Source organism: Caenorhabditis elegans, chromosome I, assembly GCF_000002985.6.
Source record: "Caenorhabditis elegans chromosome I".
Classification (NCBI taxonomy): domain Eukaryota; kingdom Metazoa; phylum Nematoda; class Chromadorea; order Rhabditida; family Rhabditidae; genus Caenorhabditis; species Caenorhabditis elegans.
Genome location: NC_003279.8, coordinates 3,699,780 through 3,721,600, shown reverse-complemented (window position 1 = coordinate 3,721,600; position 21,821 = coordinate 3,699,780). Strand labels below are relative to the sequence as shown.

Genomic DNA, 21,821 nt, shown 5'->3' with positions numbered 1-21,821 from the left:
ACGACCGCAACGCGTCGCCTCGCCTTCTAATCGTTATTATATTCACTACTATTGGAAGACACCGACTTGTCTCTCTAGCACCCTCCGCCTGGGTTCCCGCTCCTTCTGAGTGACTGTCGAGCACGGCTGCGTCTCCTCATTGGACCGCTACTCTAACCATTTCGCATCGCCATCGCGGCCCTTGACATCCGTCTTTTTGTGGGTTTCCTTGAAAAGAAGCTTGTGCCTTCTCATCCCCTCCTCATCTCATAAAAAACACCCAATCATTTCCATTCAACTCTTTTTTCCTTTTCTTTATACTTATTAGTAATAGTAGTACTCATCATTGCAATTTCGTCATCACTTTCTTTGATGTTTGCATATACTTAATCTCATTATCATACATACTCATTACCTTAATTACCCCTCTCCTAATTAATTAGATTAATAATTCGAATTTTTAGCGCTCAAAAAGCCCAAGTTATTAAAAAAACTGAAACAAGGTCGACCTGCAAAAGGGTCGCACGAAATGGTCAAGTAACAAAGTGAGAGCCGCCGAGAATGCACGGGGCCGGCGAGCAGCAGCAACGTTACAGATATAATGCTCGAAGTGATGAGGTTGGTTTTATCAGTTTACATTCTTTTTCCTATTCCTATCTCCTCCTTACTCGACATGACGAATTAAGATGGGTGGCAAAACACCCTTGCAAATGACGTCATCGGTTAAGCAAGAACTCTCAGAAATTTCGAAATCATTTTCCATGTATTCCCCCACCCTCATTTTTCCATCATCATTCAATTCATTGCCTCGGCGAGACATAAACAATAACACCAAGTCTCGTGATGTTGTCATACAGCTTTTTAAAGTTCAAAAATCCTTTCTAATTCTATACCTCGTTTTGTTAATTGAGCTCCAACACGAATTTGACCTTTAATGTGCATGAAAACAAACCCAAATTATAGGGCAACAACCATGCAAACTTTGTGAAAAGTTTGAAATGGCAAGGTTGCATAATAATCGAAAATTGGTTTGGAATTTTTATATTACCAACTTTTTATATTGCACCAACTTTAACAGCTCATATCTCAGTTGCCATTTGCTCTATTTAAAAACTGTCAACTGACAAAATATTTATTAGTTAATTCTCTTTTGTTTGTAATTAATTAATAATTGATATCTTCTAAATGAACCGAGATATAGCTTTTAAAAATTCAGCAGTGTGATCCAATACTATTAAAAAAATACGGTAAGCTAGGTTATTATATCTTTTGATCATTTGAGCAATGGGTTGTGGTTATCGAATTTTGAAGTTTTGAACTTGTTTTAAAGAGCTTGACATGTAGAATAACTTTTTGGAAGAGCCCTCTGAAAATTGATATGTTCCTTGTTAGGTGGGTTGCTACTATTAACGGAAACTTGTATCAACTCTAGTTTTTTTTTTAATTTCCAGTCAAAAATTAACTGTTCTAATTATCATAGTTTTGAGCATTACAAGACATTTTAAAACTGATGCACCTTTTATTTTAATTCCCAGAAGAAACTCATTTTCAAACAAAATTTGAAGAGTCAAGTTTTTACAATAGGCACAGGCAGACAGACGTAACACCACTAACACAACCTAGTTTTACTTTTCCGTGTACGGTAGGCGTAGGTCATCTCTAAAGCCAGATCTGAAAAACTCAGTAGCTTGAACTCTACCAAAATTTCAAATAATTTTTGAAAGTCTAGCCTTTTATTTTTAAGTTTTAAGTTGTTTTTAAGTGCATAATAATCCCCAATGACGCTTTTGAAATTCCATTTGCTTAGCAACCAAATGGATTTCAAAACTAAGTCACAAATCCTCATTTCAAAAATAGATTCCTGCAACTCGTGATCCTCTTCTAAATATCACCCAACTATACATCCAGTAATCCCTAGTTGACATTAAAAAAAACCGAATTCTATAAATGCAACTCTTTCTTCTTTTTTCCCCATTTTCTGGATACTAATCTGCACTCTAATCTGTCCTCCTCGTTCTCGATCTTTATCTTTCATTCGGCCATCGCGACACAGTTTTCATCTATATTTTTCGACTCGCAATGTTTTGAAATTTATTCCGACAAATTGGGTGAAAAGAACGAAACAAGTACATATTTGGAACTTTTTGATTTTAATCTAGTAACCTTTCATGCATTGCGCATACCTTTCCTCAAACCTGATCCAACTTCATAAGACAAGTTCAAAATTTAGGATTGATCGTTCTAGACTGATCTCCTTTGATTAGTGGAAATTCAGATCTAAACTGGAAATTTGGGTCTTGCAACGAAAAACTGTTTTCAATAGATTAATCAGTAGATTAATTGTACCATCACTTTGAATCAGAACATCATACTTTTCCACTTGCTCCTGGATCTTCGGATTTAGGAGCATTTTTAGATAATCCTAACCCCAGCTCTAGATTAATATCCTGATTCCAGCAACACCATCATCCATCGACGTCTTCTCACCAATACCAACAGCAGGGTGCTCGACAGATGCACCAGATGCATCCGATCCAGGCGACGCTGATGTGCACCCCCACCACCACCTCAGCAGCAGCATCAACTTCCTCGTCGGGCGGTAGCAATAGTAGTGGTGGAAGTGGTGGTCACCGTCAGCAGGGGAACATTCTTCGCATCGGAAATTCCATCAAAATCGGTGACAACATTTTGGAGCCCGCAGGGACTCTGGTGTTCTCACAAGCCGACGGGACGCCGTGGACTGGGCAGAGGATCGTGGTAAACGGGAGTACACATGCGGTGAGTTATAATATTATTTTTTAATCTTTTCATTCTTATCAGTAATTGTTTAAGTTAGGTGTTTATGAGTTTCTTTTGTTTGAATTCATTTTGAAACTAAAGCATACACATATGATAACAACAAGCCATGCGATGTAATAAATGTCTTTCTTTTTTATCAAGCGAAGCAAATCCCTAGGGAATTATTACCTAGGCAACACCACAGCACCTCTTCCATCTCTAACCCCTCTTCTCAATTCATTTTGAAACTCTATACTCTTCAGGTTGTCAAAGCCAATCTCTTTCCAATTGGCACAACACCGCCCGTGCTCAACATGCAGTCCAATCAAAATTGGTACATGAATCAGCCGTCCGGTACAGTTCCGATGTCAAGTAATGCACCAGCAACAACGTCGTCTGCAACTCCTGATTCGGGAATTCAAAGTGTTCCGACGTCTCCGCCAAGTCCGAGCTATGCAATGATGAATGATGTGGATATAGGTGATCATGACGATGAAGAAGACGATGATGGTCCAGCTGATTTCACAGATATGCCACTGTTGAAACCAGTAGATGAGGATGATGATTGTTATGATGTTCCTTGTACAAGGTTGGTTCTTGAAAGTTTTGATAATCTAGGTAGGCAAACTTCCCAGTTTGTAGAATTATTGTAGGATTACTGTGGATATATTGCAACAGTTTTGTAAAACTTATTTTGAGACCAATGCGTTTATCGTGTCAGCATCCCACTTTCTGATTGTTATATTTTTTCCTCGATTTGGAGCTTTAATTGGCTTCTCTGATGTGAAACAAATTTTCATAATATTGCTTGAAATTTTTGCTAAATATAGTCTCAAGAACAGCGTCATAATTAGATTGAGCCATGCGTAAACTATAATTTCAAGCTTGACTTCACAAACTAATGTGAGATGGAATTAATTTTAGAAACTAGGGATCAGTATCACAACTACATTTTTTTCAGCGAAGGACCTCCACCAAACAATTCCAACCCAGCAATTACTACAATTCCATCGTCATGCTCAACACCTGCACCACCAAAGGAATCACTTCCAACTGGAATGAATGTAGAGGAGTGGGGCTCTTTTCTCATTGCGTCAAACATGGATCGCGAGGAAATTGTTCGAAGGCTTATGGCGCATGATCCAGAAATGGCCAAAGCAATCGCAATGCGTATCAGAGAGCTGAGTGCTGAGGAGTCGAAGAAAAAGAAAGATATGGAGGCTGAAGTCTCGTCGACAACGCCGACGACTCCACGAGCAAGAGGCACAAGGACAAGGAATAAGTGCGCAACTAGAAGCACTAATTCTCCTGATGTAACAACGAGTAATTTGCCTGAAGAACCAAGCACATCGACGATGGGATTAGTGAAAGAGAATGAAGACGTCGAAAAGGTTGAAGGGAAGAGAAGAGGAAGAAAACCAAAAAAGAGACGGGGTTTTCATAAGGAAAGTTTTGAGGACTTGGAGTCAGATGCTAAAAAGTCAAAGGTAAATCTTACAATTATATTTTGTTTAGGATTGTTTAATTTTGATTATTTCCAGGCTGAACAACATGAAGATCACTTGCCAGAAGCTTCATGCTCTTCTCGTCCAGAATCTGTCATTCCCCCACCAGTTGATCCCATTCAATTCCGACTGAAAGTTCGTGAAATGATGGAGAGAAAGTTGGAGCAACTAACTCAGAAAATGAGTGAAGACATGACAGAACTCAGACTCTCTCACCTTACATCATCCAAAATGGTGAATGGAGAACGAGGAAAGCGACGTGAGTCGTTCCTCCGACAACTCAACGAGCAGAGCAAGAAGTTGAGAAAAGGTGGAATGCTGGGAAGAAAGAGACTGAGGATGTTCATGACAGAATCCGATATATTGGAAGAGAACAAGGATAATATAAAGAAGGAAGTGAAGGAAGAGAGCACACCACCACCGACAAAATTGAGAGGTCGTCTACCATCGAGAAGAACTCGAGAACCATCGGAAATTGTGAATCCCGAACCAGTGGAGAAGAAGTTCAACGGAGAATACTTTGAAATAACTAAAAGTGTTCCCTCATCAGATGATATTATTCCTCTCTGGATGGCTCCTAGTCTAACATGTGGGTGCACAAAAGGTGCATGCACATCTGACATGGACTGTCTGAATCGAGCATTGAGAGTTCAGTGTAGCAGTGATTGTTCTGTGCCGTATTGCTCGAATCGACGATTCTGGAAGGAAGATTGTGGAAACAAGCTCTGTGTTTCAAATGGGCCACGGTCCAAGAGAGTGCTCAAGACAAAAATCGCTAGACGAGCTGGAGAGTTTTTGTGTGAATACGCTGGTGAAGTGATCACAAGGGAACAAGCTCAGGAGAAGTTTGCTCAAGATCGGGACCCGAGAATTATTGCGATAGCTGCTCATTTGTTCGTCGATGCAACCAAACGATCGAACATTGCTCGATTCATCAAGCATTCTTGTAAACCAAACTCTCGTCTCGAAGTTTGGTCGGTGAATGGATTCTATCGGGCAGGTGTTTTTGCATTGTCTGATTTGAATCCAAATGCTGAAATAACTGTTGACAAGAGTGATTTGTTGCCGTTCGACATGGCCTGCAACTGCGGAGCAACTGAATGCAAACGAGTTATTCGAGGAGTCAGATGGAGATGTGCTGATCCGAATGAGAAGATTGTGACCCGACGGTTTGTGATCAGAAATCGAAGGAAAACTATTGAAAGATCTTCGCATTCGGGACTTCCTGCTATTCTGCAAACTCCAATGGATGAGAACTCATCGATTCGGTTAAAAATGAAGCAAGTACTGGCTGCATTTGCATTCCGTGTTCGAAAAATCGATGGATCCATGTCTCGAACCATGCTTCCGCATTACACATTAATTATAAAATTCTTGAAGACCAAAGGAAATAATCCGAATCCTGTGGAATTTGTCTCTTTATTCCGAAAATGGTTGGAAGCGATTGATGATGATGACTTGGAACGAGCGTTTGTGTAAGTTCACTTTTTCATGTTTGCAAATAAAAATATGATTTGTTTTCAGAGCAATCGAATCCCACTACATGTCATCTTCAATTCTCTCGTCATCTCTTCAATCGAAAAAGGCAAAAGACAATGCTCCACGAGCACGAGCACTCTCAACTTCTTGCCCATCACCAGTTCCATCGAAGCGTGGCGACGCTGATTTGTCTTATCTCGAGTCTTTGTATCCGGTTAGTTATTTTTAAACTTGGAAGTATAGAAAATGTGTACATTAAGTTAGGAAGTTGGGCATCATTCTACCTTCACTTTGAAAAAAATCTGAATTTTGATTGTAAAATGTAAGGGGATTTCTTTGTTTCTTCAGGCAATAGCTCTAAAAAAATTGAATGATGAAAACAATTCCTTTTTTTTTGAAATTTTTGAAACGACTACGATACTTGACCTAGATGATGTGCTACATAAAGTTTAACCGTGCCAAAACCATTTATGGTAGGTACGCAACTCGACACCATTGGTTCAAACTTTCCAAAAATACTGCACGTAAAGACGAGTTAGGTTCTTTGCAACCTTTTTTCCATATCACACTAAAAGCTTCAATTCAAGATAATAAAATTTTCAGATTGGCTCCTACGATCCCGACGATGCTTGGGAGTCGTACAGTACCAACAAAAAAGGAAACGCGGTTCGATGCATCTGTGGAGCACTTGACGAGGAAGGAACAATGGTTCAATGTGATACCTGTCATTTCTGGCTTCATGTCGACTGTTGCCAATATGTCGTTAGAAGTAATGAAAAGGCTCAAAAATCAAAAAACCCGCCGTCAGACGATGGCGAGTACATTTGCGACTTTTGCACGAACAAACAGAATGGACTACGACCATCGGCAGACGTTAAACTCACTGAACAACCAGATGTTCGATTTGAGAACTGTGATTACTATAGATCATTGATCAATCGTCGTGGTATTCAAGTGGTTTTGAATGAAACGGTCTATGTGAATCGTGTACTACCCGAGGATCACAAGGCTATGCTTCGAAATCTCCGAGAGGAAAAGAAAGGTTCAAAGCAAAAAGATACAAACAAATATCGATTCCCCAAAGCTGCAACATCTCCATTGCCCATTGAGAAAGTGGATCGGAAGAATGCAAGAATATTCCGTGTCGAAAGATTATTCGTTTGTCCTGGAAACAATCGCTTCGTTTTCGGATCCTTCTACGCGTGGCCTCATGAAACTTATGCAGATGCTGGACGAGTATTCAGTAAGAAGGAAGTGTTTGCAACTCCATATTATGAGACTCTTCCACTCGATGAGGTAATCGGTAGATGTCTCGTATTGGACACTGCAACATGGTGCAAGGGAAGACCAAAAGTTCCAAAGTTCAAAGAAGACGACGTGTTCCTTTGTGAGATGCAAATTGGAAAGACTCAACGAGTGTTTGAAAAGGTTCCACCGAAGAACAGATATCCAATCAACACGAATTCATATGTTTTCACAGAGTTTACGCATCCAAAGAAGGTTGTCCGAGATTTTAGAGTGAGTTATTAGAGTTCGTTGAAAAATTTGATACAAATAGATGTGAAACTTGAGAATTTTTTAAAGAGAACACCCTCTCAAATTTATTCCAAAAAACATTGATATGAAGCTCATTTTTAAGACCATGATTGAATTCGCGCGAAAATGTAAGAGCCGACCAATCAGAGAGTTTAACCACGCCCCTTGAGCATTGTGATTGGTCAGTCGTCCACCTTTGCGCAATTAAAAAAAATATATATTAGTGGCACTATTCTGAATTCAAATATAAAACATTTTTAGCATTTCGTTTCGAATTTCTATTTCTTTTTTAATGTTAGTCGTTATGAATTTGGGGACAACTCCCAAATACATGATTTTTTTTGAAACCTCTCCAACAAAAACTAATTTTTCAGCCGTACGATCCATCGAATCCATCTCCAAAACCGCCAAAAACCTCATCCATTCCATCGACATCCTCCATCGATCCTCCACAATCATCGTCCGATGGTCTTCCAGAAGTGGACACCAAGAAATTATCCAAAAGACATATACAACGAGTACTGAAGCGTCTCGTCAAAAATGGATCAAGACGATCCTGAATCTGTACATCTCTCATTTTCTCCTCATTATCAGATATCATCATTAGTTTACAACAGTTCACGAGTTGTGGTTTTAGTCCGGTGATACTACAACACACTAGTACGTGCCTCACCCACATTCCATCAGTTTTTGTTTCGTTTTATGTGATATAATCTCTCACTCTCTCTCTCGTTTTTTCCATCAAGCAAACCTTGATCCTTCTGTTAGAAAAATGTAGCTATAAAATACAATTCTTTTTGATACAAACAAGCATTCTACTCACTATCAAGTGCCACTTTATTTGCCTGTCTCTAATCTTTATCCACCCCCCCCCCCCCCCATTCCGTCATTGGCAACAAAATTGTGAAGTCCTCTCGGACCGGTGCCCACCAACTCCTTACGTAGAAGAATCTGCGGATTCAAGATTCTCACCCTCAAGTAGATCATTATATACGGTTATCCCCTCTCTCTCTCTCTCACTCTCTTTTGATTCTTAAAATTCCACAAACACACACCTCCTCGCCTCCTTCCAAAATTTGCTTTTTTGTTCCCATCATCTCATTAATCTTGATTACTATTCTTTTTTGGTTGTACTTTTTATTTTCATTTTTGAAAAATATTTTTTCCGTCGGAAATGAAATGAAATTTGTTTATATTCAAATGGAATTATTCAACGCTTTGCAAACGCAAAATTTCCCCAACTAGTGAAGCCCATTCGACCCAAATTAGTCCATTTTTTGACGGAAGTGTACTCTTGAATCTCCTCCGGCGATGAAGCATAATGAATATCAGATGGTTTTGCTGGATTCTGGAACTCGACGATTGGTTGGATCTCGCCGAGGCATCGAAGAGCAGATGACTCCTCGCGGAACACGTAGCCAGCTCGTTTTACCATCTGAAAGTAGGTTTTTTGCAAACGATCTACAAAAAGTGATCTACAAAAAAGTATCTACAAAAAGATGATCTATGAAGTGGGACTTACGAAAAAGGTTCTACGAAAGAGGTTAAATGAAAAGAGGTTCCACGAAAAGTAGATCTACGAAAAGACGTTCTACAAAATGGGGAATCTATGAAAATGGGATCTACAAAAAGGTGGAAATAATTTTCTGAATTCACTGGCACGGTGACAGTTCTCCTTACCTCTTCATAATCATCATTCGGGTCACTACTTCTCGCGGAAGTTTTCAATCGATATGTCATTGTCATCGGGTTGAAAAACTCGTAAAGCAATGTCATTTTCCCGCATGCATCCGATATAACAGTAACATTTGTGGTGGAATCGATCAACGAAACATTGTAGACTTTGTCGAATTTGTAGTTCTTCAGGTATTCATTGTTGCGGAACGAAGTGGTGAATGCGACCAGTCCTTCAGGGTTTCTTACACGCAATATTGGACGGAGTCGAAGGAGAATTTTGTTCTAAAACAAAATAATAATTTGAATATTACTTTTCCGGGCAAAAATAGAAAAAATAGAAAATAACTAACAAACACCACGTTCTCCAATGGCCGCATGGAATTAAACGGGTAGTTTCTGAAATTTTAACTTAATTTTTGAAATTTTCAAATTTAAAACTTACACAGTTCTGTCAGGGTTACTCGCATTAAACATGTACCCAAATACTTTAGTAGGCCTCCAAAATTGTCGATCTGCATTCCATCTCGCCTAGAGAATATCCTCATTTGACGTAGCATATCGGAATGTTTTAAGAATCGGGGAGAACATTTCGACGAGAGCTCCATCCGATGTACCACAGTAACCAGGCCATGCCCCAACATAACCAGCTTCTTCTACGATTTCCATAGTGTCATTGTCTTTTAATTCCTCATAGGTTACTAATTTTGGTAGACCGTTTACACTGACATGGAATATTTGAGTGAGTTGTGGGCACAGCGTGTCGATTACTTCACAATCTGTATCAGGAGTTGCAAGGCCATATGGGGAGGATGTTGAGAAGTTTAGTGGAGTGTAACCAGAATATTCTGAATTAAAATTAGTAGAGAAATGCTTTTAAAAAACTTCAATGGTGGGAAAATGAATTTTCAAAAAAATTGAATTAAAACAAACGAAAGCTAGAATATTATGAACCTCTATAGATTCAAACCTGCAAGAATGTTTCTATAAAATTTCAATTTTTCTAAATTTGGCAATTTGCCATAATTTTGACTGAAACTTCTGTAAAATCGAACTAGTGAAAATATTAAAAATTTTACCTTGCCCTTTTTCAAAAAATTACGGCTATATTCGGTTACTCAATTCGAATTTTGTATAGTGACCAAATATAACTGTAATTTGTTTTTTTTTTAATTTATTGGAACATTCTTTTATTGGGATGTCAATTTTACAAAATGATCTCAAATGGTTGAATTACGTAAATTAAACATTTAAAAAACTTCGTGGTAGGACCTCAAACTTACTAAAAATATTGATCACACTCTCCTCGGAGTAGTACACTCTTTCATGATTTTTTGGATTTTCCCCGAATTTCAACGGAAGGACTTTTAGTGGAAAACTGCTTTCTAGTGCTGATTCCTGGAAGGTTTCTATATTTTTTGGAGTTCATTTTTAAAAAAATTCAAAGTGTCTTTCTGATTATGAGGAATAAAAAATGCTCTTGGGTACTGTAATGAACACCAAAAAAATGTTGTCCAGTTTTTCTGGATCTACCTTAAGATTAACAAGAAAAAAATTAACACAGAATCTTTCCTAACTTACGATTTTTAAGAAAAACCCAAAAAATAGTAGGAATTCGGTGAAAAGATGCATTGTAGAACCCTCTCTGAACAATCCTTCTGTCCCGTTTCCGGTTACCTCATATTTTATAGTTTTATCACCGCTTTTCCTTTTTCCTACATTTCCTGAACCTTTTTTTGCTTTTCAGTGCCTCCTGCCACGTCATACATCTGCAATCAGCTGATGTTTTGCAATCAATCGGTGTCGTTTAGTTTTTTTAGTTGAAACTGATAAGAAACCCTATCAGCACATACTCCACTGATTCAATTCAACTGATATGATAATATCACACAGGCTCACTTTCTTTTTCCTCTTCCTCACATTTTCATCAGTAATAATACATTTTTATCACTTTTTTGAGTTTTAATTCGAAAAAAACCGGTGGCACTTTTGAATTTTTGACATTGCCACGTGGCGGCTTTTAGAGAGAACTGTGAGAATACATACTTTCAGTATTTTATTTTTTATAGTATGCACTATCCTGATTTTTCGTGAGTTTTTTTCTGAGAAAAAATTGGCACATGTTTTTGCGTTTCGGAAACTGTCGATAACTTGAATTTTGCATGAAAACCTTGATGGCCGAGATTTTCTCTCTCTCTCTCTCTCTCTCTCTCTCTCTTGGTCATGCAGTAAAACCGTCATGATTATTGTGCGGCCGCGGAAATGAAAGAAAAAACTCGGCCGCCGATTTGCTGCTACACGATCGTGCACGAACATCTTTTGAACTCTGCTTTGGGGTTTTTTCTCTTTCATTTAAAATAATTCCAATTGATATTATATTGATAAAAAAATAAACGCGTATTTAAGCGGAATGGCCTCGCTACGCGCAACCCATTGATTGAAAAAAAAAAACATTAATGAGTAACGCGTGGTGAGACCATTTCGCATAAATACGTGCGCCTTTGAAACCGTAGAAGAAGAAAATAAAGTTCGCTGTATAGCTATAGCGTGTATATAAGTGAATTGCACGGATAGGGCGCGAGAAGGGCGAAGAGAGAGAGAGAGAGAGAGAGAGAGAGAGAGAGAGAGAGAGGCGCCCCCGTCACGCCTCAACCTAGTGAAATGTCTACAGTCGACAACTGGGAACATCCCTACATGTATAGTTAAACTGAATCACAGATGATAAGAGATTGTGGTAACTGATTAAAGATAAAAATTGGGGTAGATAATGATCAGTAAGGAAGACGGCGATAATTGAGATATTCGGTAGGCAAAAGTCAATGTTATAATATTACTTTACTATATAGAGCTTTTAATTTTGAATCAGCCATCTATGAAAATATTCTAGAAACATCTATGTACCTTTAAACTGTTGAAGTGTAAGCACATTTAATACGCAAAAAAATAATTACCGTAGCTCAAATTATGCACTAAGGTAAAAGGCTTCAATCTGACAGTACTTTGGAGATTCTCATAAATAATTAATTTCAAAAACAAAGCAATATTCAGAAGTTTAAAACATTAGATTTTCTCTATTAAAATTTCATATTTTGCTCTTAAAGCACCTGCCAACTCAATGCATCACATTTCACGCGCAATGTTCACTACTCAACTTTTCCTCTCAAATCTCTACTAATCTAATATTCATTCCAACCGGAGATTCAATCTATTTCAGTTGTTCAGTCACTTCATCTGCTCTTCCCAATCTTCCTTTTGTCTTCTTCTTCTTCACCTTATCATCAAAATCTGTGTGACTCGGAGTGCCGGAGCACGCACAACTTGCTCTGCGCCCCGCGTTGTCCCTGAGATCTTATCGCTCACTCGAGCCCATCTTTCTTCGTCGGAAGCCTCTTCTTTCGTTTTCTCATTCGGCCACTTCATTTATATACAATGGATGTAAACCAATCGATTCTGCATAATACAATAGCTAGCGTGAGTTACAGTAGATTTTTTGATTTTTGCTTCAAACCCGGTCTCGACACTACAAATTTTTGTGAAATGCAAAAAGGTGTGCTCTTCTAATAAGTAATGTTATCTTGCACCTTTTTCTGACAACTTGTTGAAATTTGATTTGTTCTTATTTTTATTATCGGTTTTCTTATGAAAGGTGAAATTACAGTACAGTAAACTCAAAAGAATTAAGCGTTGCGAGACCCAAAACGCTACATTTGACAAACAAAAATATTGATTAATGAATAGGGAAATGATGATAAATATAAATTCAAAATTACAAAAATAACGCAAAAAAAATTAGAAAATTAAATTTACACATCGCGTAAAACTTTTTTTGTTGAATATTGAGGACTGAATTATCATCAAAAGTTTGCAGTCAATACGAAAACAAGTTATGACCGCACCAATCGAGTTTAGATGTGGCGATTGTGTTGGACCGTATTCTGTGAGCGGCAATGGACAACTGTTGAGGATTACTGTAAGTTAAAGCATATACTGTAAGTTATAGAAGTTGGCGCAATATCTGTAGATCAAAACTGGATTCTGACTACCGGTGGGTTCTCAAATTTGCGCGTAACTTTTGGCGCATTGAATTCTTCTGATTCGACAGACACAATACACCATATTCCCCGCACAAATGCACCGTAGAACCTCCTTAATTTCCAGCTCTCCAACTTCACCGGTGAATCGATGGGTTTCGAGATGGAATCGAATCCAGTGACGCGGAGAATTCAAGCAGCCCAAGGTCCACTTCTAGCTAATTGTGTCATTATGCAGACAGGTATGCGAGCCACACGACATGGCCTAGAAATTGAAAACTAGGCCACCCAAACGGATATTTTTGCACTCAAAGACAATTCATGTCCTGCCTAGCTTTCACTAATTAGTCCACCAAACGACTTTTTTGAAATTTCAACTTCACCTAGGCCAATGTTTCAGGTCCCGTGTTCACAATTCTTTTCACAAAAAATCTGACGACCGTGGAGCCACTTCGAGCCATTCTTGTCGCTGATATGAACTATCGTCTGGAGCAAGAAAAGTTGGAGAAAAGTGAGCTTTTTTGCTTTTCGAAAAGAACTGCATTTCGAAATTTCAGAACACGAATGTCCACACTGTCACGTGGCAAAATTCAACTCCCTTCACAATTTGAAAGTTCATGAAGATTTGTACTGTAGTAAGAAGAAACTCGGAAATGTAGTTGAAAATGCGGATTCTCGAAAACAACAAAATGTTATTTTGTTGCCAATGGCGTTTCATGACCTCTTTCAGCAGAATCCCTTTCAGGTAACTCAGTTTGAAAGCTAGTTGTTAATTTCAATTGAACTTTTAGGTAGTGGGTCCTGTTACTATTGGACGAAATTCGGCATTAATCAACTCAAATCCTTTGCTCATTCATAACAAGAGAAAATTGGAAATGCCAAACTTTTCAACTTCGAAACTCTCCGTGCAGATTCCTATTATCAATTTGGATGAGAAGTTGGTTTTTTCTTTTGCAACACAGTCTTATTATGCAAGCGCGCTCCACAGATAATTAAAAACGCTCCGCCCCGAAATGTGGGGTCCTGCACGTGGTGTCAAACAGTCTCATTGCACTTTGATCTACAAAAAATGCGGGAATTTTTTTCCGGAAAAAATGTGACGTCAGCATGCTCTTAATCATGCAAAATCAGATGAGATGTCTGCGTCTCTCCTCCCGCCATTTTTTGAAGATCAAAGCGAAATGGGACTTTCTGACTCCATGTGGTCCTGGTAGGAATTGACGGCAAAATCCAAACGTTTTCAACCATTTTTCGACTTTTTTGCTGTTTTTCATGATATGTATTCATGTCAAAATGATGTTTGAAGAATGCATTTTTATATCATCATTTTTGAAATTAAAAATAATTAAAACGACAGGCGACAAAACATAATAATTTAAATTGATAGTTTTGGCGCCGATACCTATCGAGACCCAACGTTTAGGGGCGGACCTTGATTTCAAAAGGAACATTTTTAACCTTTATATAACGGGAATACAAAACTCAGAATGCGACAAATGTGCGACAAATTTGACGCGAAAATATCTCGAAGCGAAAACTACTTTAATTGACTACTGTAGCGCTTGTGCCTATTTATGGGCTTGTTCGCATATATTTTTGAAAAGCGGCAGTGATATTCCATTCGTTTCTAATTTTTAATATTCTATTGATAAATAATTCATTTCGAAAAACGATCCCGTAAATCGACACAAGCGCTACAATAGTCATTTAAAGAACTACTGTAGTTTTGATATTTTGCGCGTCAAATATGTTGCGTAATACGCATTTTCAGAATTTCGTGTTCTCGTAATAAATGAAAATCTTTTTTATTTTATTTTTCTATTCAGGAATGTAAGAACTTCAACTCCTCTGGATTTATCCTCATCACCCCATGCACCAAGTGTTCCATCACTCTCAGCCAGTTGTTCTCCAACTTCAAAAAGCTCGAGCAGTGAGCCAATCTACCCGGAAAGACCATTCTCGTGCACTTGTGGAGTCTCGTTTTCGTCTCAGACCACGTATGACGCGCATAAGCAACTGTACTGTAGCCACACAACTCGTGTATCATCTCCAGGTGGTGGACCACACAGAAATGATTCTTTGAGAAAGGTGAGATACACTTTTATTTCTCAGTTTCTTCATTTCCCAGTTTATCAGTTTTCGTGATCTCTCCGAGCCTCTTTCTGATTGCAATCTTGAATTATGGCGAGCCAGTGAAAGAGAGCTTGTGCACAAGCTTGAGTTGAGAACGAAAAAAGAAAGAAAAAAAAGGAGATTTGTAGGTACCGGAGAAGTGTACAAAATGCGATTTTGTGCCGACATCGTCCTCGCAGCTATCTATGCACATTCGATCATCGCATCAGACAACGAAGACATTCACATGTTTGGTGTGCGGCTACCGAGCATTCAGTATGCGAGGGATTCGTACGCATATGAGGTTTGGGGGAACTTATAAGTAATAATCAAGTAAATCGATGTGTTTCAGATCTCATTCTGACGATGAAGCTTTGAAATTCAAAGCCAATGAGCCCGATGAAACATGAATGGATAAAAATATATTTTAAGAAATTAGACAATTTATTTTCAGCTCAATAAACGGGTTTTAATAATTGTTTTGTTGCCAATTTGAAACATACTTTCAAAGATATTATTGGGCAGCAGAAAATAGCGCGCCTCATAGTCAAGTGAAAAGCTCCGCCCTAAACGACGGGTCTCGTTAGGAATTGGCGGCCGGAAACCAGAAATTCAAATTATTTTCGCTGATTTCGCCGGTTTCAAGAGTTTTTAGACCTTTTTTGTAATTTTTTCTGTTTTTAAAAAATTATTTTTTAATGTCAAAAAGAACATATAAAACCGAATCAAACGAGCGTATTCATTTTTCAATTTCAGATACGTTTTTTTTTATATTTTTATATTTTTATACCACATAAAAATCACGAAAAAGAACAAAACAGTTGAATAATGTTCGAAAACGTTTGAATTTCTGGTTTTGCCGCCAATACCCAATGAGACCCAACGTTTGGGGGCGGATCGTTTTCATTTGGTGTTGAAACGCGTTTGCACCTCGTTTTCGATTTTTTAAAACTCCAATTCTCAGGCAACTCAAATCTAATATGAAAATATTAAATAGCAATATTTTTGTAGTAAATACGAGAAATAGTGCGTCCATATAAGATTACTAAAAATTTCGAATAGATTTCGATTTTGTCTCAAAATATTACAATTTGATCTCAAAATATTGCGAAAGTGTGAAAATTTCTAGGTAGACTTCGGTTTTATCTCAAAAGATTACTAATTTGTCTCAAAAGACTGCGAACTCGTCTCCGAAGATTGAGATTTCATCTGCAAAGATTGAGATTTCGTCTCAGAATATTGCGATTTTGTCTCAAAATATTGCGAATTTGTCTCTAAATATTAAAAATGCATTCATCGACTATTCTAGAACTGTTTTGTGATAACTCGAAGAACTTTTGTTGCCACACAGGTGATTCGCCACGGACGCATAATGCTTCAGACGCGGTTCACGCACGCTTTGAGAAAGTACACGAAAACACTGGCATAGTGGGGGCACTATGCGCGTTTTTGCGAACAGACGTGAGCATTATGCGCGCATTGCGAAAACAATTTATGCTTCCTTTTTTCACTTATTTCAGCTGAAAAATTTTCAAATTTAACTTCAGTTCTCAATAAAATTTATTTAAGCAAAATTTCAAAAAATGCAAAAAAATTAGATTTTTTCGGGATTTTCCCTCGATCCGCTGTCTCTGCTGCACTTGTTTGTTCTGTAGATGGATTTCCGTGGCGTTTCCGATTGGCTAATCTGAAATTAAATACATTTTTGTATAAAATTGTGTTTTGTTTGCGAAAAATACAATATGAACTGAAAAGTTAAAGGTGGAGTTAAGAGATTTTGCCATGAATGATAGAAAATGGAATGTAATAATCGAAAAACTGTGAAAATTGGATAACGTTTTTTTAAAATTTTTTTCCAATTTTGCAAAAATAAAAGAAACTTCTGAATTAAATTTGAATTCCCGCCCAATTGAGTGGTTTAGTTTCGAAATTTTTGCGTTTTCTGGCTTAATTCATCAGTTTTTGTTGATTTTTTTCTTTTATATCCGATTTCTTCCTTCCGTTATCAAGTTTTCTTTACGAAAAAATATGTTTAAAAACTGACAAACGGTATCTAAACCCAATTATTAAGCAAAAAATCAAGAAAACATATAAATTTAGCCAGAAAACGCAAAGATCTCAAATAAAGTTATTTATTTGCGCGAGAATTTAAATTTAATTCATCCGTTTCTTTTATTTTTGTAAAATTGAAAACATTATTCAAGTTTTTTCCAATTATTCAAAGTTATATTCAATCTTTATCGTCTATTTTCTATCTTTGAAACCAAAATCCCACATCGACTCTACTCCACCCTTAAACTCCACGAAAATGGAGGTATTTTTGTTTGAACTTTTTAAAAAATGGATACTTTAAAAAAAATTATGTACCTTGGATCATTTTCGGAGTATCCTCGTCTTTCTTATCGATTCGAAAACTTCTCGAATTGTAGTGGTCGTCCATTTGGTCTGCTCCGTCCCAAATGTACATCGACTCATCGATTTGGAGTCCAGGGCGTAGTCTTCTGATTGATGCTGAAATTATCTGAATCACATAAGAGAAGCATTATGAAAATGATCGGTTTTTCACATTCTTTTTCAAAGAAACATGTATTTCTAAAACGAATTCGTCAATAACCCTCAAATTTTGCTTTTTTTGTGAAAATTTAACTTATCTTTGCTTGATCTTTCCCAATGGACTTATCGGAAAAGCATTTTTTATTGAATAAGATTATGGAATAAGAAACTCACTTTAAATAAGAGTCGATTGAACTTTGTTGAAATTCCGTGGATTTTTGTCGATTCGGAGCTGGCATCCGACGCTTCTTGGCGCTAATCGCTCAATTTTCTGAAAAGCTAATATTTGTACGGTCACAATTCACATTTAAAGCTAAAATATTACCGTTTTTTAAAGAAATCCTTGAAAACTGAAGCGAATTTCCAATATCGCTGTGTTCATTCATCGTCTCAGCGCTGCTCGACACGGCGGTCGGTGACTGTTCGGCAATCTTAAATTTTTGAATTATTTTAACATTTATAAGAATTTAAATGACAACAAAGTATAATTTCTTGTGTTAACTTGCGAAAAACAGTTGAAAAATTGAGAAAAAGAACGAACATCCAATTCTCATAACAAAAACTACGATAATTGCGAAATAATTGCCGAATAGTACGAATTTCATCGAAAATATGAGAAAACCAAAAATTGTCGACATTTTTTGTCATGAAAATCGCATAAAATACAAGCGAAATTGTTTTAAAACATTGAAAAAAGATGAGAAAACGGAAAAATCGTTAAAAAAAATAAAAATGTAAACAACGCGCACCCCGTAATATCGGAGTATCGTTGCCTCTTTCGCTTGTAAATCGCAGAGTCGATGCTAAAAGCTAGTTCTATACTCTAAAATAAGTGCAACTTGCTCATAAAAATATACAGAAACAATACATTTTAGTTATTCCCACGATATCAAAGAAGTTTTTGAAAAATTTTTCAAAAAAAGACGTTTTTTCGGTAGAATTTCCAATTTTGAAATTCGAATCATAAGGGTCCCCCCTTATGGTTGAAAAAATTGTTCACCTAAAATTTTTTTATAGAAAGTTTTTCAAAAAGTGTTTATATTTATAGAAAAAAGACAAATTTGTTAGTTTCCACAAGTCTGAACATTCATATTACATTTTCAGTCGAACAAACATCTAAATTAGAGTTGATTGAGCATTTAACAGTCTTACTTTCAGAGACTTATAACTTGGTTGGCGTTTGAATTAATGAAATGTGGTCAACTAAAGAGTTGTTGACAATAATGCAAAGAACATTTTGTTAGTTGGTATCTTTTTGTTATCTTTAGTGACTGTGGAGATGTGAGCCCCAAAAGATGACCAAAATATTCTAGATCTGTGCTCAGCTATATCTCGGTTCTCGATAGAGATGAAAAAATGATTACAACTATCAAAATGTTTATTGCTTTAAGCTTTAAAAGGCTGTAGTTAATTACTTTTTGATATCTCGTTTCTAGAAAATGATACAACCGTTTTAAGACAGGAGGTTTTATTGTTCAGTGTCCCAAAGAATTCCGTTTTGACTCATCGAAAGCATCGAATTTTGCAAGAAAATGCTTAGAAACAACAAAGTAAAGATATTTCTACAATATCTCATAAATATTTGATACTTTTTGAAAAAAAATTTTAAAGCTTTTTTCGAAAAAAAAAATCGAAAGGGTCCCTCCTTATGAAAATTTTCAAAAATTTTTTCGAAATTTTTTTCTGAAAACTTCTCAAATTTTAATTAGATGTTATACAAAATTGCAATGTTTGTTGTTTTTTTGAGTTTGGATATTCAGCACACAAGCTTAGACAAAAACCGGAGGTATAGTAGAACTCTTATGTTTAAAAATCGCATTCACTTTGTATGCTTATATCTTACTGGAAAAATTTTTTATGGCAAAGTGATCAACTACAAAGTTATTTATCTTAATTAAAAATACAACTTTGTAGTTGATCATTTTTTATCAAAAAAATTGGTGGTTGAGATAAAGTTGTGAGAAGTGCCGCAACTTCATGCTTGTATTTTCTTTCTCTTTCTCTCTGTATATCTCAACCACCAAATTTTTTGATAAAAAACAATTAACTACAAAGTTGTACTTTAACTCGAGATAAACAACTTTGTAGTTAATCACTTTGTCATAATAATTTTTTCCACGGAGATATAAGCATTCGAAGTGAATGCCTTTTTTGAACTTAGAGGTTCTACTAAGCCTCAGGTGTTCGTCTGAAATCGTGTTCTGAACGTTCAAACTGAAAAAAAACAACCGACATCGCATTTTTCTGAAAGATCTGATCGTATTTTGAAAAGTTTTCAAAAAACAATTTCGTAAAAATTTTTGAAAATTTTCATAAGGGGGGACCCTTCTGATTTTCAATGCGGATCATAAGGGGAGACCCTTATGAATTTCAAACATCCAAAAAAAAATTTTTTTGAAAACTTGCTTCTAAATTATCAGATATCGTAGTAAATTATATCTACTTTATTTTTTGTCAATTTAAACATTGGGTAGAACGTTTTTAGCTGAGAAAATGACTATTTCTTGAAGCATTCGAAAAATAGTATAAGTTTTTGAAGCCGTGAGTTTCCTTGGGCATAAAAGATATCATAAAACGATCAACAACAAATTTGTTTAACTAGTTATGGAGAATGTTTTAAAAATAAAAAAATGTTTCCTATATGTGTAATGTGCCAAAATATGGCTTGTCGAAGTCAGTGCTGTTTTGCTCTTTCTCAACTGCGCCCATCTTCTCGAACATGCAAGATAGAAACATATTGCCAACTAATAACTTGTTGTTCAGTTCATTTCTGACAACTTTTCAGTTGAAGAAAATTTTGTATTTTACGTCTCAAGGATGTTAGGAGCTCTCAAACATACTATGTTTCAATGACCCAACTCTAGACTTTCCATGATTTTTTGGCTGAACATTCATTGTGAAATCTCACACTTGTAGAAAATATCAAACTGATCATTTTCTACACGTTCAACATGTTTTCGAAAAAATTTTCAAAACAAAAAAATTTCATCAAAAATTTTATATCATAAGCCTTATGATTTTCGAAATCTGACAAGTTCCTTCTAAATCGAGAGTTTTGTTTTTCAGAAACTTTAGTATCAGCAAAAAAACAGTCAATAAACAGAGAACTCAAACAAAAATAGCTTTAAACTAACTGAAATGAGCACTTTAATGATGGGAATAACGGCCAAACAAAATGCGCACATTGCGAGCGTTCGCATTGTGCCCATCGGCGAGGCATTATGCTCGTTTCTGCGAACGCTTCGCAAAAACGCACATAATGTGAGGTCCTCGTTCGCAAACACGCGCATAATGGGTCTTGAGGCATTATGCGTCCGTGGCGAATCACCTGTGCATTGAGGGGAGTTGAACTTGTCCGTCGCTTGTCGTTGAGTCTATGAACCATTATCTTACCTGTTGAGCCATCCTGTACGTGTCGCATCTAGATTTAGTTATTGCTTAAGTAAATAGTTGATGGGCGCACGTCCTTTTCGTTACTTTTGATGGGAAATCAGTGACTTTTCGCAAATTTTCTAAGTGTCAGAGCGAAATTGGATAACTTTCTTTGAAAGCGAATGTGGAAAAACGATTTATTTGTTATGCTTTTAAAAATGTTAGAATTGCAATTTTTCCGAATTTTTGTCAAAGAGAGAATAACATTTTATTTTTTCAATATTTTATTTCGCTAACAATTTGATTAAAATGATGAGTATACTGGGAACATGCTTGCTGTTGACAATATTTTATGATTTCAATTGAAATCAGAAAATCTCAAACGCATCACGCGTGAATGAATAGTTGTAAGTCTACTTTAATATATTCGACCAATCTTCGTGATTGTTTGACTGAATTTATAATATGACCGGCCAATTATCTAGAAAAAATTACATGAGTGGACAGATTTGTGAATTCTGTGGCTTTCTCTGCAAAAACTCCTTCTACAATATGCAACGAAAAATCAAATATCCGTTAACAGTGAGATACTCCATTATATAGATTTTCATGTAGCTGTTTTTTACTTTGAAAAGTCTTTCATCATTTGGAAGAAAAGAGAATTTAGAACGGAACAGTAATCATAATTGTTGTATATATATCACGATCATGTGAAGCCGATGGGAATTTGGAAATGATGTTTTGTAATCTTTATGGACTGCAAAAAGATTGCAAATTAATCTTAGAATATTACACATTTTTT

General features: G+C 36.5%; 3 protein-coding genes, 1 long non-coding RNA gene and 1 other non-coding gene across 6 annotated transcripts; 2 read left to right on the top strand and 3 right to left on the bottom strand.

The window, feature by feature from the left end:
* Positions 1–443: 443 nt before the first annotated feature.
* On the top strand, positions 444–8,152 carry lin-59 (putative histone-lysine N-methyltransferase lin-59). The gene is made up of 8 exons (NM_058805.8): positions 444–597; positions 2,437–2,757; positions 3,021–3,346; positions 3,719–4,244; positions 4,299–5,737; positions 5,787–5,955; positions 6,345–7,259; positions 7,652–8,152. Exons 1-8 carry the CDS (start codon positions 541–543, stop codon positions 7,835–7,837), a joined length of 3,939 nt encoding a protein of 1,312 aa, NP_491206.1. The 5' UTR covers positions 444–540; the 3' UTR covers positions 7,838–8,152.
* Positions 8,153–8,399: 247 nt separating this feature from the next.
* Positions 8,400–11,511, bottom strand: F21A9.1 (PRELI/MSF1 domain-containing protein; the record flags this gene model as incomplete). 2 transcript variants are annotated; one of them, NM_001368612.3, is made up of 6 exons in its annotated part: positions 8,488–8,712; positions 8,958–9,236; positions 9,305–9,350; positions 9,541–9,799; positions 10,235–10,349; positions 10,533–10,583. In NM_001368612.3, the coding sequence occupies 6 exons, from the start codon at positions 10,581–10,583 to the stop codon at positions 8,488–8,490; spliced, it is 975 nt and encodes a 324-aa protein (NP_001355495.1). The 2 variants fall into 2 exon arrangements, with proteins under 2 accessions (NP_001379890.1, NP_001355495.1); NM_001393244.1 differs by having other exon boundaries at positions 8,400–8,712; positions 9,397–9,799; positions 10,235–11,511.
* mir-8204 lies at positions 11,360–11,430 on the bottom strand. Its single transcript, NR_131380.1, has one exon. It is a non-coding gene; the product is annotated as a pre-microRNA mir-8204 (primary transcript).
* A 654-nt stretch (positions 11,512–12,165) lies between the features above and the next one.
* On the top strand, positions 12,166–15,571 carry F21A9.2 (C2H2-type domain-containing protein). Its single transcript, NM_058803.6, has 9 exons — positions 12,166–12,422; positions 12,820–12,921; positions 13,110–13,224; positions 13,383–13,493; positions 13,540–13,727; positions 13,774–13,919; positions 14,809–15,070; positions 15,244–15,398; positions 15,447–15,571. The coding sequence occupies exons 1-9, from the start codon at positions 12,381–12,383 to the stop codon at positions 15,502–15,504; spliced, it is 1,179 nt and encodes a 392-aa protein (NP_491204.3). The 5' UTR covers positions 12,166–12,380; the 3' UTR covers positions 15,505–15,571.
* A 1,073-nt stretch (positions 15,572–16,644) lies between these two features.
* linc-9 lies at positions 16,645–18,059 on the bottom strand. The gene is made up of 4 exons (NR_101542.1): positions 17,973–18,059; positions 17,822–17,918; positions 17,462–17,605; positions 16,645–16,781 (listed from the first exon to the last, which is right to left on the bottom strand). It is a non-coding gene; the product is annotated as a long non-coding RNA linc-9 (long non-coding RNA).
* Between the last annotated feature and the right edge of the window lie 3,762 nt (positions 18,060–21,821).